Source organism: Anarrhichthys ocellatus, unplaced genomic scaffold (assembly GCF_004355925.1).
Source record: "Anarrhichthys ocellatus isolate YVR2014 unplaced genomic scaffold, GSC_Weel_1.0 scaffold33, whole genome shotgun sequence".
NCBI lineage: Eukaryota > Metazoa > Chordata > Actinopteri > Perciformes > Anarhichadidae > Anarrhichthys > Anarrhichthys ocellatus.
Window position 1 is genome coordinate 2,503,972 of NW_022280063.1, and position 17,074 is coordinate 2,521,045.

The following is a 17,074-nucleotide window of genomic DNA, read 5'->3' on the forward strand; positions in this document are numbered from 1 at the left end:
GTGTGTGTGTGTGTGTGTGTGTGTGTGTGTGTGTGTGTGTGTGTGTGACTCTGTACTAACTCTGGATATATATATTACACCTTTTTTTAATTAGAGAGCTTTACAGTAACAAAGTCACATCCAGCCGGCGCAGTCAGCTCAGTAAAATCAGCTCATGGGAGGTTATATTGGGAAAGGTATTTGGAAACCAGCACATTCCTCACCATTACGGTCATTAGCCGAGCATCCAAACACATAATCTGTCAAATAGAGACCGTCTCAGGTAGGCCTTGGCCCATTAAGCCTTGTAAAGTCCCTGTCAACGCCACGTTTACCCGCAGGCCAAACAAATATCGCCTGGCAGTTTGTAATACAGTGAACATCAGCGTGAGGCGCCCTTATCCCTTTTCAAACATGATCGTCTCTCTGCCTTGAGCACGTTCATGTTGCTTCAGCACGCTCCCCTCCGCCTGCATGTAGTCTGTTCAATGTGGGCTACACGCTCACCGTGTTGTCAGTCTGGTTGATGCCGAGCAGGAAGACGAGATCAGAGAAGAAGAGCGCCGCCACCAGGTTCCTGTGGATGGCGTGGAGGTTGGAGCGGAGCCGGCGCAAGAGGCACAACAAGATGAAGGTGAGGAGGAGGAGGAAGAGGGAGACCGACACCGTGGTGTAGGTGACGATCTTCAGGGGGAGAACGTCACCGTGCTGTGGACAGCGGTCACAAGACGTCAGGAGTCAGTAACGAGGGAAAAAGGCAGAAAATAGCAAGCTAGGTTGGATGTTTTTTTTCCGTCAATACCTCTCTCTTGGAAATGTCCATGAGCACGGCGAAGCTGGTCATGTGGTTACACTGACAGCTAATGTGGCTGTTGTTCCTGTTGAGCACCTCACAGCCTTTAGCGGACCAGCCACCTGTACCTCCGATCCTAAACGCACCAACACACACAACAGAAAAAAGTGAGAAAAAACTAAAATATATATATTATAAATGCTGTTTTATCTGCAAGATTTCATCTCTGGGGTTCTCAACACCATTAGGCGTGCAAGGAAAGTGAGGTGCAACTCACGCGATGGAGTGGTTCCAGAAGACACACACAGGTTTGGTCCTCTCCTCCGTCTCCAGCATGGTGTACTCCAAGGTGATGGGGGGTTCCAGGATGGGAGGAAGAGGTGGACCCTCGCTGTGCACTGTGGCGCTCACTATGGCTGTGTTGATCACTGGACGGTTAGGTAGCCTGGAAAGACATGGGGGGAAACACAATTAAGTTTGACCTGAAATGATTCAGTTTCTAATCACTTCGCTACATTCAGTTTACATTTGCTTTTAATAGCTTTATTACGCAGATGCACACTGATGGTTGGATGTTGTTTACATTTGGTCATATTCCCTGTTGTCCTTTTGTTAACTTCTTAATGTCATCTTTGAAACATATTCTTACTGACGTTTCTTTCTTTCCACACACATGAAGAACACAGTTTTTCTGAATAACTAAACAGAATTTTAGAGGCACTGATAAGGTGGTTCCTTCAAACGCACAGTAAATATTATGACATGTACTGTATTAACATCAGATTAAAACATGTTCTTCAAACATTTACAGAACATGATGAATTATACAGTATACACACTGTAAAGTAAAGAAGAGAGATGTAAGAGTCCAGATTACGTGAGGGCTGTCTCTTTTCCATTATTTCAGGCCTTGTTTTAAACAATTTGACTGGATTACACTTCATACTTTGATCCTAGCAAAGTGCTTGAGAAAGTTGGTCTGCGCTCCCTTGTGTGGGAAGGTTTTTGAAGGCCATGACGATGAAGTCATCAGCAGGCCTAAACTTGAACCGTCAGTAGTCTACCTCAGGCTCCTGCGGTCAGGGTCGTATCTTTCCGGGAGGAGCTTCCCCAGCGATTTGTACACTATCACCACCGCAACCGGCAGAGGAACAGCTGGGTCAAGGTGGCGCCGTCTCCTATCGGACGCCGTGTGCTCCTCCTCCTGCGGGGGATCGGTCTGACTCTGAGGGCCAAGGGTGGGCTCTGCTGGGAGGGGACGGCAAGAGATAAATTAACGGACTACGGCTGGAATTGTGTATTTTTTTTTACACATTCTAAAGTATCACATGGCGCGATTCCGCCAGCGCTGCTACCTTTGTGGCTCTGAGTGCGGAGGCTGAACTGGGGGAACTGGACGGACGACCCGAGCTCTTTGGAGAAATCCTCCTGGATGTCGCAGAACCGAGGCAGCGTCGCCCTCTCAGGGTCCGACACGTCCAAGTAGTCCACGGTTAGAACTAGGTCAGTGGCGGGAAGGAGAAGGAGACAGGGGCAAAGGATGAGGACCGTGTGTCACGTGTGATCGTGTTACCCGACGTGCGATCGTGGCTCCTGCACTCACTCATGTTGTCGGTGACGATGGTGAAGGGTTTCAGGTAGGTTTTCCTGACGTTCTGCGCCAGGGTGTTGGCGTAGTCCTCGAAGTTGCGCAGCAGATGGGCCGTGCCGCCGTCGGTCTTCTGGATCTGCTCCCAGTGCTCCTTGGTGTCGGGATCCAGTATGGCGCTTCCTGCTCGCACCAAGTTCTGGAAGAATCAGAGAATGAAGCAAATTACATGAATGAAGCATTCTATTGCATATAATCGTAGATTATGTAAATGAATGACATGAATATCAAAGAGAGTTGTAATAAAGCAATGGTGGAAGTATTGGAAAACTACAGTGATGAATCAAGGTGGTCTCCCAGTGAGAATCAACCAGTGGAGGGCAGTGTGCCACCAGTGCTCCAAGTGCTACAGACTGGGTTCCACTAAATTAAAGCTTTCAGATATTTTCCAATCCATCCATTTTACAAGAAGCTGATCTGTGAATCCGATTAGTTTTCTTCTCCTACCTCGTTGAACTCTGCGTCTCTCGTGGCGGTGAGGTTGAACCCTGCCTGCAGGCTCTCGTACTGCAGCACGTGATTCAGCAGCTGGGCGGCGGTCTTCACGTCGTTGCCGTAGTAATGCTGGGTGTTGTTGGTGGCGCTGTGGAGCAAACGCACAATGGTCTTGGAGCGCTCGCTGTCCATCCTGGAGCTGTTGCGACGCAGGTCCTCGTTCTGGAAGAAAAACGGGGCGTCGGGGGACGGGATAGAGAACGAGCAGGTCAAGGTCAAAAGGCAAGACGAGTGGGTGCGATGCAACATAGTGGAACTCAGTCAATCCCGGGATTAGTGGGGCTTTGAAAAGTTCACGCCTTCAGTGTCAGGTTCAGGTTCAAACACAATAGGTGCAATACTTTAAACAGGAAGGCGTTTCAAGCAAAATATAAGAAGGAGTAACAAACAGGAAGTAAATAATAAAAAACCTTTCTGGCAGTGGCTCAATCATTTAGTTTCTGAGACCACCTGAGACCTTTTGGACAACTCATCTGTGGTTGAGTACACAGAGCAACCAGTCAACTCTTTTTATAGACGCAATACTATGTTCGACTCTCCCACTGACTATCCTGTGAAACAGCATGACATCCATAGTTCAATCATTTCGATCATTATTAAGGGAGACTAACACAGAGGCCTAAACATTCTGATGAGAACTGATGAGAAAAAGGAAGACTTTTAGTTTAGAGATAATTCATTTTTCTCTTTATTCAAAGGGTTTCATGGGCCTTGAAAACTGCAATCCTTGCGTAAAAGATTTTCAGCTGAAAGCGACAGCATACTGTTTTACTTTGTGTAGCACTCACCAGTTTCTTCAGATGGGAGAAGGTGACGGTGGTGCAGTTGAAGAGCTCAGGCGACAACCAGCCCTTCTCATCGTTGCAGTGGCGAATGGCAGTACCTTAAAAAGAAAAACAGATTTTAAATATGTTTCTGGCAAATGTTTCACAGACATACTGTCCATGAGGCAGCCAAGTTAAACATCTGGTAATGTGAGTGCACACAATGTGTTAAAGGCACAACAACGCAACACTTTGTGAACAGTTTTGAACTGATATCCAACTACATTTTTTGGGGGTTTAAAAAGAGAATTCAATCTAGTTTTATTCACAGGTCATAATGTCCTAAAAAGAACCCAACGGCTCGGAATATCTGCAGTTAAATACCGGAAAAATCTAAAACTCTTCCTTTAGTGGAACTTGCTCTGGTCTGATTCAGAGAAGACTTGCAAAGTCTCTTCTAATGCTATTGTTGCAAAGGAAGAGCTGCCCGAAGGACTTGCCAGTGAGCCGGAGCTACGAGAAGGCGACGAGCAGCGTTAGCATATAAATTCCCCAAAGAGTCTGGGGAGACGACAAAGGGGTCGCCGTGGTGACGGCAGTATCCAAGGGTGTAACCAGGAAAGTGACAGGGCTTCACTGAAGAATAGGTCAGTGAACACAAGTCTTGAGTTCGACTGTCTTCCTCTCTCACGCACTGCTGGAGGAGGCTGGGCATTCCCGTCAGCTCTTGGTCTACCTGGTGTTTTTCCAAGACTCTTTACAGACAAACCGATGACAAAGCTCTGGTGGATTAATGGACCAATCAGAGAGCCTCATCACTGTGTTGTTAAGCTTTAGATAGCGAGTGTGTGCGCTTATATGCCTTAAAATACATTCACACACAAACACACAGCCACCCATGCAGCTTGATCCAACTGCTGTGAGACCAGCGTGTTTTTATTTTTAATAAAGCGAGACCATGCGACTTTAAAAAAAATAAAATAACACAATCTTAGTCTAAGGAATGTAGAGTTGAATTCATAAGCAATAAAACAGGAGTCAGGAGTTGTGCAGCTACAGTGTTACTTGGTCTAATAGCTTTTGGTAGCTAATGTTGGCTAGCTTTAGGTAGATATTGTTTTGTAAGTCAGTTAGCTTACTTTATGGGATTTTTCTACTTGTGTTGGTGTACACTATGTTTTAGCATAAAACATTATGCTGTAACTGTCACGTGTGGCTATGGGGTTGCTGTTAGCTGGCTAAACTAACCAGTGGCCGGTTTAGCTAGTCATAAAAACTGGAAAAAGTGGAAACAGCTAGCCTGGCTTTATCCGACGATAAACAAATGTATAACTCTTCCTTTAAATTTCTTAGAAATGGGATGATGAAACTTAACCTCAACATTGTCATTGACCTTGATATAAATGAGTGGGCTGAAACTCTCCATTCAGTGGACCACACACTGTTCTGACTCCATCCAGTGCTAAATGATGACACCACATGTTGCTTTTGTCAGCAGAGGGGTTTAAAAAGCACTCACCGATTGATCCTTTGGGACAGTTCATGGCGGCGGGGCGTCCAAATTTGGTCTTGGGCCACCAGATGCCCGCATCAAACGCCTTGGGACAGCCCTCATACACCACTGTGGAGGAAAGGACAAACGTGAATGTAAACACACATACAGCTTCCATCACATTGATGTATCAGGCAAGAAAATGGTTTGTGAGCATTACATAAATTGGCCCTTAAAGAAGTGCGTTATAAACTGAAGCTGGACCTGAACTTGCACGACATAAATTACCCGTTAAAAGGTAAACGCCTGCTTTGGTTCCACCTCAGGACCACACTTACCCTTTCTTTAAGGATCATTTCTACAATAACACAAGACATTCTGTCATTACTAATGGCTGTGGTGACATTCACCGCTGTGTTTGGGTTCAGAGCTGACAGATCGGTATGAGGCCTGCCATGGTTGGTCACATCTCAGTGAGCCGCAGGACATGACCAAAGAAACATCTCGCTTGTTTCATTCTTCCATGTCCACTCCCTCTCTCACTCCTTTCCCTGCATCAGAATTTCTTTGCCCCTTTAGATGTGAAATAATGTCTTAAATCCGCTTGATCAAAAAGGAACAAAGCGAGATTTTTAAACAAAAGGAACCCTCTTGTCATATAGATTTACATCCATTAACAGTCCAAACACGTTCTGAGACCGGAGAGCTCAGTATTGGGTCAAACAGTCAGCACATTGACATTCAGTTTCTGTTGGTGGGGACTCTGTGGTTTTGTCTTCTATTCATCTCTACTGTATTGTGCGTGTGCGGTCCCACTGCCAAGTCAACTCACTAGCCAGACTTGCATCTTCTGCTTGACTGGGCGGCGACAAAGACGTGCAGTTAGCTCGACTGCTGCACCGGCAGACGTGAGCGACAATATTTGTCTCCTTTTGACACTTCATCGATTCATCCGGGCACACTCTGTGAACCGGAACGTTTAAAGGAATAATACACCCAATTCCTAAAATAGTTTTTTTCACTACTGTCCTTGACATGACCATAACAAGCCATTTTTTATTTAAAAGATATTTATCTGACTTTCACTTTTCTTTGACAGTATTTTGTCATAGCCATGGACTTGCTATGTTTCACTTCCATGTTAGTAGTGTTGTTAATTTATTATAAATTCATTGTTATGTCTTCTTTATTTAATGTGAGTAAACATTAGCTCTTTTGCAAGGCAAATTTTTCCAACCTTCAGAGATATTGTTTAAGATTTTAGTCACTCGATTTCTGGTTTCCGTGCATTCAAATTACAGTCAGTCGCTAGAAAACGATATCAGGAAAGTTCATATTTTAAATACGCATACCCTCGCATCCAGTGGGAGCGACCTCGGCGAAGGGGTTATCACAGCGGTTACACTGACGACCGATGACTCCTCCTTTACAGGGGCACTGCCCGGTGACGGCGTCGCATGTTCGAGACTCGGAGCCAATAGAGAAACACTCACAGGGGTAGCAAGTGTCCTCACCTTCTGGCCGATAGTGGTTTTCCTGCAGGAAGGGAGAAGACATTAATGACTAATACCATATTTAAACTTGTCATCCATAAGAGGCCGATTGTGTTATTTCTCCTTTCAAATGTTACATTTGTCTTGCTTCTCGCTTTATCTGCTCTCCTGTGCAACCTTTGCTGGTGAATCACAAAAAGTAATAGTAAGTGTATCAATCCAGGAAATGTGTATTATTACCTTGCAGCGACACTCTCCGGTGGTCTTGTTGCAGTCTTTATGGAATCCCCCGTTAGTATCACAGTTACAGGGTCCACACATGGGACTGCCCCACCAACCTTGAGGACATGGCTTCTCAATTCTGTCATCAAAGACAATTTCAGATTAATTAAAGCAGCTTCAACACATATCTTTGTTATAACAATTCAACAAATGACACTGGGACCATGTGAAAGGGGCTAAACAATATCAGTTATTACAGGTGTCAGCACACTTACATTGTAAAATAAAAATGTATCATTACATTGTAATGTGAGAGAGTGGACAAAACTGTTTTGGAAAAACAGAAGATAATAATCTTTTTGTTAACGCACAGTAGCACCAGTGCACTTTTTGTCATTCCAATTCTTTTGGAATAAAAATAATGTGTCGTACAAGCAAAGTGATGGTTGATCGGGTTTTGCCATTTACCGACATGGTATCAGCTCCAACCAAATACTCCAAATCTGATAGTTGACTATCTAGTAAGTTTATCTACAACTAAACGCTCTTTGTCCCCTTGAATCTAGAATAAACTTCCTTTCGCACTTTTAAGTCAGTGATTCAGGTGCGACTCATTCATACAAACACACACACGGACTCTCTTTCTCTCTCAATGGGACAGCGAGATGCAAACTCAGACTGAGCGATGTGATCTGATAGGGGACGAGCAGCAGCATGAGGGCAGCGGTGACTAAACACCTATGGAGGATCAGTCAGGCGTGAAGGGGGAATCCCACATCCTGCTTAAGGCAGGACGTGATGCGTGTCATAGGGGTCAGGGGGGGGGGGGGGGGGAATGACTGCTTCTTAATCAGGGCTGGCTAATTCACACGCCCCTCTGAGACAATGCTGACGGCGCAGAACCAACTCGCCACTTTCTGCGCTTATATACAGACTTTCCAAATGTCGCCTAATAGTTTGATTATTTCTTTTTGATGTCTTATCCTTTCCCTCTCTCTCCCTCACACACACACAGGCACACATACACTATCGAGCTCAGATTACTGACTAATAAAGCTGCTCTGAAAGACTCAGGACATTGGCAAGATTACAAAAAGAGCAAGAGCCTAACATAACTAAAGGAGATTAGTGTGCTTTGTCAATTTTTTAGCCTGCTTCATTTTTTAAAATCTGGATACAAATTACGGTCTTGGGGGGGATCTTTCAGCATGCAAAACTCATTATTCTGAAATGCAGTTAAAGATGCAATCTCAAGTAAAGATCTAAAAGATACAACTTTTAGAGCATAAACCAGCCTCTGAAGTGAATATTACACTAAGTGCTACCGGCTCAACTTCTGCAGAATCGCTGCCCCTTTATGGCACAATAAAGTGCTATAAAGATAAAGTTTCTTCAAGTGATAGAAGGTGAAAATCCAACATCTGGCGTATTGAAAAATGTGACCTTGTTTAGCCACAACTGCTAAAAAAACTTCAAACACACACACAGAGAGGGGAAGGGAGCTTACTTGTTTTCACAGTACTGGCCGTAGTGGTTCGGTCCACATTCACAGGTGTAGCCGTGGGAGGAGCTTGGTTTGCGAGCACAAGTGGAAACGTGTTCGCAAGGGTTGAGCTGGCAAGCATCCACACACTCCTTCCCAAAATGACCTGCAGGACAAAGAGAAAAAAGTGAGGAATGACACTCAAACTTAACCGAGCGACATTAAGAGTTTAACTGGAGTCTGTGTTGCTTGTGTATATATTACCTGGGTCACAGACACAGGTGTGTGTGCTCCAGTCATCGCTGCAGTGGCTGTTCTCAGGGCAGATGTTGGAGTCGCAAGGGTCAGCCAGGTCGCAGCCGTCTTCCACGCGGATCTTTAGGCCCTTAGCCATATTCACGTTGGCCACGTTGGTGGACGTCTCACCCATACGCACTCCCTGAAGGAGGGCACACATTGATGATGAAGAAGAAGAAGCAGGACAAGAGGAAATGGAAAAAACAGAAGGAAGAAGTGGTCCAGGAAAATAGAAAACTACTGTTACACATTGAAATGTGAAAATACACTTACCTGTATGCAGCCAACAAATCCTTTTCTGACATGGTTTCCCTCTCCAGGCAAACCTCCTACATGAAGAGTTCGCAGCTTCAATCCTGGGAGGTCATTGCCGAGCTCCACTGACTTCTGCTTGAAAAAAATACAAAAAATAATGATAATTCTTTTTTCTTGAAAACTTTTGTACATCCTTGTGAAGTTGTGATGTCATTTGCCTGTACCTTGTACATGCCGTAGTCCAGGGACACACGAGCCATGTATTTGATGTCCTTGCCATCTTTGCCGCTTTTCAGCTCGACCAGCAGGTGGTGCCACTCCCCGTCATTGACGCGCACTTGTGGGAAGCTCAGCGACGCCAGCAGCTGCTCCTTCAGAAACACCTCCATACGTACCTGCTGCTCATTCACCTGAATGGCGGGGAAGACGGTTATTTTACCTTCATATCCACTCAGAAAGTATTCTCGACTGCGAGGAATCAAGTCCAAAAAAAGATTGCACTATATGCTGATGACGATTACATTTTTGTTGACAACAATTTGTTGACATTGTGCCTTACCATGAGGTTGATGGTGGAGTGGGGTCCGGCGTTGGCTTGCATCAGGGTGCCAGCGGGCTGCCTGGTGCGGAACATGAGGCCCATGTACCAGGGAACTGCGATGGTAATGTCCGTGTCGCTCCAGGAGACCAGCGCCTGGCCGTCGAAGAACTGAGGAGATGGCATCACTGGACAGGGACAAGCCGGGAGGAAGAGTAAGGGGAAAACATCATTAGCGTTTAGCATTTTAGGGACAAATCTGTGCCACATTTATGTTGAAGCATTGGTGTTATTCCAATTAAAATGTTAAATCACTGCTGAGAAGCAATGGTCTACAGGTCAGACTTCACAGAGATCTGCTGGATTGCTGCACGACACAAAAACAAGAAAAAAAGCTGTTCCTCTGGTGCACATGAAGATAAAGGTTTCAGATTTTCTAATGATTTAACAGCCAACTGATCAATCATGTCCAACATAATTATCCTCTTCAGTAAAGAGTTAAAAAATGTGAAAACAAACAGCATCCATGTCTTTTGGTCACACTTGTCTTCTAAATGCAACTTTTGTCATGCGATCATGCCAGGACACGTTAACTTTCAAGTCCGTACGCTCCGAGATTGGAACTTGCTGTCGTTGGGATCCGATCAGCCTGATCACATGCCGAGGAGGACTGGCCAGTGTCCAGTGTGGACACACATATGTGGACACAGCTGAGTTTCAATCTGGCGCATCTGATCATGAACCTTGCACTGAAAAGACAAGTGTAACCACGGACCATTGTGACATTAGGCAAGAAGGAAAAGTAACAACACCACTCTTATGAGATTGAGGCAGTCACATTTTAGTTTTACTGTAATTATACTTGAATAAATATGGCTTTAAAAAAAAAAACCTCAATAGAGGTTATATATTGAGTGGCTTCAGAATTAACAGTTTGCTTACTGTGCTGAATCGTGATATTCGGCTGGTTACGATCACTTTTGTTTTTAATTTCATGTGATATAATTACTCATTTATGTCTCAGGATTACTTCAGTAATTCTTAGACAAACATTCAATGTCTAGAGACATTCTGTAAATCCACAGAAAAACCTACAGACATGACACACTACAGTGCATAAGCTCCTGTTGATGCTGAGAGAGAGATCAAGAAACACTAACGCAAACACACTTAACACACACGCACAGCAAGGGTCCACCTTTCAGCACAACGTACAGTGAAGTGCTTCCTCCCATATAATCTACAGCATAAACCCTGTATGTTCTTGGTTCCCCGGGACACATATTTCAACAGAAGCTTTCACAAATACACACATACACAGGCTGTAATTATGAGACAAAGCACATATTTGTTACTGGTAACCAGTAGCTACAGTAGCTTTAGTCGGACTACTTTACCGAAAGAAAGGTCATATGTAGAGTAAAAAAAAGTAAATCCCAGAAAACAGCCAATCCTTGTTTCTGATTTACTTTGACACAAAGGTGCTTTAAGTCCAATGTAAGCAGGTTAGCATGCTCCATCAGATGCTAACATGCTCACGGTGAAAAACACATTCTGCACTCTGCTAACTTCTGTTTAGCAGGTTTTTATTTATCATCAGGTTCACCATCTACATTTAGCCTGTTAGCGTGCCATAATTAAATAATATTTACTATGCTAAACCTCATATTTTCTTACAGTAGTATTAAGAGATTGAGCACAAATCTTGTATGCAGCGCTAATCTCGGCCCTTAAATTGTGCATGGATCAGAGGGAGGTTCACACGGTTCTGTAAGAAGCTACACAGTGGCGCTTTGACATCCAAAGTCTGCAGCCAAGTCCAACTGAGACTCATATTGTCTCACCTGAAGAACTTTCACTTTCCTCACAAATAGTAAAGGTATTAACCAGGTGTGTTGACTATAAACAAATCCCCAATTACTGCGACAGCATGTTTGACAGCAATACAGAGATTCAAATACTTGTCATAACAAGCTACTGCCACCCATGTAGAAGCAAATATGTTCCAGTATACAGCATGCTTATATTTAGCCTGACCGTAATCTGCTTTAAGTTAGCGTGACAGAACTCATTCATTGTCTTTTTTTTTTTTTTTTTAAATGGTCTGTACAATTGAAATCTGATGTGATCTGGAATTCAGTCTTTTCATGTCTGTCCAGTCTGGATGATTTTGGCACAATAACAAAATCTCTTGTTTCTCGCGTGGCAGCAAGGTGTGCAACGCCTCAAACCAAATGTGCCAACAAGCAGCCGAGCGGCAAAAACCCTTTATCCCAGCTTGCTGTGATCCCGGCCCAGTTCAGATAGTGAATACTGGGGCCTGGCGCTGGCGCTGGCTAGGCGGCTACCTCATAGACGAAAGGGGAGGAATTCACACCTTCACTCATTGTTTGGAAGCTCGCCCTGAAGGAGCAAATCAAAGTTCTCTCCTTACCGTAGAAGAACGTGAGATGGTGTTTTAGAGTGAAAATAAAAACACTGCAGGAAAGATGTGATGCTTTTACGCTTCCTCAGCTAACAAGGAAACACTGCTAAATGTTTAATCCCTCACTATCTATCTATCTATAAGTGCTGTATATAGGTCAGCACCAGAGTAACATGAGGTGGGATCAGAAACACACAGGGGACAGCCATTGGGTCAGCATGCGTGTGTGTTTTTTTGTTTCATCCTTTGTCTGGGTTTTGATGAGTGAGTCACAGTTGGTTCTTGTCCTTAAACTCCAAACCTGAGGCTATGTTTAGTGTCTGTACAGTAGTGAGCAGAGGTTTCACTGTGAATCTCCATTGTGGCTGCTGTATGAGTCACACTGAGTCAGGGGAGGCGCTCCTTATCCCATTTGATCTCCCAAGCACAAACCATTTCCTGGAAGTCCTTGAGATCATACACACACACACACACACACACACACACACTGTGCACTTACAGTAGGTAAACACAGAAGCTCACAGGATGAGCATGTAGACGCAGGCACATTTGGCCAAAGACACACGTGTATATGAATGCCTATGTTAACGCAGAGACGTAGTTACAGACACTTTTTAGACTCCATCATGATTCTTCTTCTCACCTTGTTCACAATTCTTGCCTCCGTAGCCGGTCGGGCAGTCGCAGCTGTAGGTGTGCCACTTGCTGACACACACTCCTCCGTTCTGGCACAGGTCGTTCATGCAAAAGTTTTTCTTTGCCGGACAACCTTGACACCAAACACATAATAATCAATATCTGTATGTGCAATGTATGCATCTGTTTATGGGCTGCAAAAAATTAAAAAAATAAACTCATGCTAACTTTAGCTGACTGCTAATGGTATGTTTTCATTTAAAAGGAGCAAATGCGAAGCATTAGGGCTTTGCTCTTGTGCATGTTTTTTTTATTCAACATTAAATTAGGCTGTTTCGTTGACATGCAGCATGTCCAACCTGCTTCGGTGCCGTTGTTGGCGACGTAGCTGGCCATGTCGATGGGTTTGCTGTCGATGCTGAGGTTTCTCATGCAGCCTACGAAGTCTCGGTTCCACACCGGGAAGGCCTCGGGTAGGTTGGGAACGCCGCCGAGCAGCAGCGGCCCCGTCAAGTCCAGAGACCTGCAGACGACACAAACAGAAAATGTATCAGAGCAAAATCCAAATGTAAATAAAAATATCCAAATATCTACTGAATGTGTGTCAATGTGAAATACTTTTAATTACAAGAAACCAGAAACACAATGATTCAGTTCTGCAATGATTAAACCCATATTTTGACTGTTTGTGAATAACTAATATAAATAACGATGATGTTCAGGATTGTTCATTTCTATTCTACTTGTAAATCTGTGACAGCCCGCTGATGCTCCAGAGTTCAGCCCTAAAGGGCGACTGAGGTACGGCATAAAGCCGTTAGCATGACTGATATTTCTGAAATAAGTTTCCAAGGTTTTAACCTGTCACAAGGCGAACTGCTGCCATCACCATGACCGAGTCAGGTTCTACATAGTAGGTCATGTAGAAGCTGCTTACACCTCCAGCCTCTGAAACACTCAACATCAAACCCCAAAGTGCTGTAAGGGACTTAATCTAATGCAATGCTAAACCGTTGCATGTCGTGTGCATACAGCACAAAAACCGATGTGTAGTCAGGAGCATGGGAAGCTTATTCAAAGACTCTTTGAGGAAATAAATAAACAAATGGAAATCTGATGTCGTTTTAGAGCCATAAACTGCAATAGTTGCCTCAAAATAACCCGTCAAGAATATGTTTGTATGTTAATAATGCGACCTGATGGATAGATTACTAGGACTGATATTTGTTTTCAAGATGAAGCATTTAAATTCTATTTCAATCAATTAATAAATTCAAGATATTTTGCATTGTTTTTATTTTTAATTTAGTCAAGGGTCTAATCAAAAAACCAGAAGATAAATTTGTAGAATTAAAATGATAAAATGTCCAGTTTGGCAACATGAAAATCTATTCGAAGAATTCACATGAGAAATTGTGGCTGCAAGAATTGAATCCAAACTTTCCTCGCTTTCCAAATATGATAGAGACATATGTCCTGAGGACATTAGTGCAGAGAGTCTGTACAGAGTTGTAACAGGAATAGCAGAGCATTGCTGAGACATGGTTACTACATGTGATGGGTCACTGTATGGACCTCAGAAAAGGTTCTTAAAATAGAGATTTGCACAAAAGCTAATCTGGTTTTAAGCTGAGTACCCTCCCTCTAAACAGTGCGGCTCTGTGCCTCAATCCCACTCTGGATCACATCAATTGTCCACAACAAATCTCCAGGCGTTTGCGAGTTTGCATCACATTACACACCAGCGTAACGTATATACAGTATCTGTATATTCCAGCCAAACGCCTCTCAGCTTCTGTGACCTGTGCAACAAGTTCCTGAAGGAATGTAACCTCATTAACTCCTCTTTGAAGCTCTCTCTGTTCCCCACCCTCTGCAAACTAAATGTGTCTCAGCATGCTAGCTCTCCATTAGACTCATTAAAAAGAAAGTCTCACGCTTCAAACATACAAATTCATTACTGTGCGGGAAATCGCCCAGTAAAGTTCGATTAAGCCTGTGCTTTTTGGGCGTCTAAGGCCGTGTCAGACAGCAGAAAGGCCATGAGGATGAACACTCAGATTAAAGGTGGAGAGGGTTGTAGAATGAGAGCTGTGTAATCTGTTGTAATGAAGCCCCAAAGGTACAACACATCTACCTATTAGTCTGACTAGTTTGTGTGCGTTGGATGGATTGGAGATAATTTGATGTAATGTGATTATTGGTAAGACTTGAATATTAGTGAAAGAGAAAGAACGACTCCAGCTTACTTCTTCTGTCCGGTCTGGGTGCCTTGGGCGGCACAGGAGTAGTTGCCGATCTGCTTTCCGAAGCGAATCGCCATGGAGATGTCACAGTCGTCTACGGCAACCACGGCTACCTTTTCTCCAGAGGGTCCATGAGGGACGCCTAGACGCCCGATGTTTGGCTGAAAACATAAAACAAAACACAGGTCGCATCTAGTTATTCCACAGAAGTTGCATGTAAGGATCCAGGATGTGCTGCATCAGTAATTCCACTTTTACTTCAGGGGGTACTTTGAAAGATTGTGGAGCAGCTTAAATAATTGGATTGAAAAATGTGATATGTCAATATATTGAGTCAGCTATAACACATGAGCACAACAGTTTGGGACCAAGTGCATGAAAAATAGCAGGAAAGCTAGCAAGCAGAGAAGCATGGAGGCTAAAAGTACTGGATGAATTGTTGAAAGGGATAGCTGAGTTTAATAAATAAACAGTTGAAATAGTTAGCTAAAAGTAAATGGTTAAATGTTTACAATAGATAGTATAAGCTAAAGGCAGTGGATAGATAGTAAAAATAGATAGTTAAAAGCTAAAACTTATGCATAAAAGGTTAAAATGTAAATCAAATGGATAAATGGTTAACATACACATGCAGTCAAAAGCTAAAGGTAGTTGATGAATTGTTAAAAGGTAATGTATAAATCATTAAAATTGTTAATAGATAAATGATTAAATAACAAAGCATAGTGGATAAATTGTTCATCTTATTGGCAGTAATGCACACAAACTTAAACAAACCGACTGAAATACTGACATTTCAATTGCATAAAATAATATTGCAACATCCCCTTTTGTAACATTATGAGTTAAATATTGTCCTGTTTAAAAACAGTACAAATGAACACATGTATAACATGACGGGCGGTGTCGATACAGGGGCAGGACACCTAACTTTATCTGACGTATTTCTGATAAAACATGTTGGGACCACTGCTCTACACTACATGGAATCTCATCGATTGTCTCCTTTTACCCACCGAGTGGTATTTTTTACAGTGTATTGTCATGCTGAATCTTAACTGACGGAATTTAGCTCAAACTTTTAATGCTCGATTTCTTTCTATTCAATAGAAGAAACTTGGCCGAGCTCTGGTGCTCGATCGGTGCGGATCAGAGCAACACAAACAATGTCTGTCTGACTTTAGCCGACTTGGAGCAGAAGTGCACAGGCCTCTCTTGGCTTAGGATGACAAAAAGCCCCATTGTGTGCATTAGCTTGCACCTAATGATTACAAAGTAGGCTAATTCCTCCATCAAGGCCAGTGGCCGACAAATGTGGATCTGAGAAAATGTGGATCAGCTTAGAAAAATCAGGCCACCGAAATCGCTTTAGTTTCTGTAATGTCTAACCTGAGACCGAAGTTCAGTCGAGCGTTTTACTTCACAATGGCGGCCTTGGAACGGGAAGCAGAAGGAATTTGAGGACTTCAATAAAACAAATCTTTCCACCAATTAAATAACAGCTCTTTTCATAGCTAAAGATATGAGCCATAAAAGGAATAAGTCTTTAAACCAATAACGTCGATATGGAATTTTCAACATACTTAAGAATCAAATGACAGATTATATTCTCGATATGAGTGGCTTAAAATAGATCAAAAATGATTAGCCACCTCTCTCTGCTATCTGTCCTGGGAGAGTGGCAACTCTCTATGACTATAACAACACACAACAAAGGGACTACAGATCTTAGATCTGATCGCAGAGAAGTGTTTGCATAAGGCACCCAGGCTGTTTGGAGGTATGGCAGTTCGAGTGATCGCAGGAGAGACTTTCAAACCACTGCGGTGGCGCATTAACGGTACACAGCTCAAACTAAGGGAACGGAGATCTAGAATAAATTATTTCATTGTTGTCGTGTCGAAAAGAGAGTCACGCATAGCGAGACGCTGTGTGCGTGCATGTGTCTGTCTGCTTCATAAATAGGATTAGAGTAATGAGATACTGGTGGGGCAGAGACTCTGCAAACAAAGGAAAAGGGGGGAAAATAGAAAAGAGAGCGCGGCACACAAAAATAGGGAAGTGGACTGACCAGAAATAAGAGACCGAAAGAGAAAGACAAAAGAGAAACTGCCGGACGGGTAAAAAAACAGGAGCAACAGAGGGGGGCAGTGTCTTCTATTTTAGCTCAGGTGGGCTCTGGTCTGGGCATATTTTCCAGCCCACAGGGAGTTTATCGCTGCCACTCCCTTCAACATGTCCCCGTTTCCACTGATTCCACCAAAAAACACCTTCACACTTTCCACACAGACAAACAGGAAGGCCAACT

General features: G+C 43.5%; 1 protein-coding gene across 7 annotated transcripts in view; it reads right to left on the bottom strand.

Annotated features, from left to right (window-relative positions):
* The window catches only part of celsr1a (cadherin EGF LAG seven-pass G-type receptor 1a), a 79,314-nt gene that overhangs the window by 10,318 nt on the left and 51,922 nt on the right, over positions 1-17,074 (bottom strand). For 4 of the 7 annotated variants that reach the window (XM_031865619.1, XM_031865618.1, XM_031865614.1 and 1 more), the window contains 19 exons: positions 14,770-14,927; positions 12,880-13,043; positions 12,528-12,653; positions 9,481-9,647; positions 9,146-9,331; positions 8,940-9,056; positions 8,634-8,808; positions 8,394-8,535; positions 6,905-7,025; positions 6,524-6,707; positions 5,199-5,300; positions 3,704-3,798; positions 2,868-3,077; positions 2,376-2,559; positions 2,128-2,271; positions 1,837-2,020; positions 1,050-1,217; positions 782-908; positions 487-687 (listed from right to left, as the gene is read on the bottom strand). In XM_031865619.1, coding sequence (XP_031721479.1) covers positions 487-687; positions 782-908; positions 1,050-1,217; positions 1,837-2,020; positions 2,128-2,271; positions 2,376-2,559; positions 2,868-3,077; positions 3,704-3,798; positions 5,199-5,300; positions 6,524-6,707; positions 6,905-7,025; positions 8,394-8,535; positions 8,634-8,808; positions 8,940-9,056; positions 9,146-9,331; positions 9,481-9,647; positions 12,528-12,653; positions 12,880-13,043; positions 14,770-14,927 — 2,955 coding nt within the window. The remainder of the gene's footprint in view (positions 1-486; positions 688-781; positions 909-1,049; positions 1,218-1,836; positions 2,021-2,127; positions 2,272-2,375; positions 2,560-2,867; positions 3,078-3,703; positions 3,799-5,198; positions 5,301-6,523; positions 6,708-6,904; positions 7,026-8,393; positions 8,536-8,633; positions 8,809-8,939; positions 9,057-9,145; positions 9,332-9,480; positions 9,648-12,527; positions 12,654-12,879; positions 13,044-14,769; positions 14,928-17,074) is intronic. The other 3 variants (XM_031865620.1, XM_031865615.1, XM_031865617.1) reach the window with 2 other exon arrangements.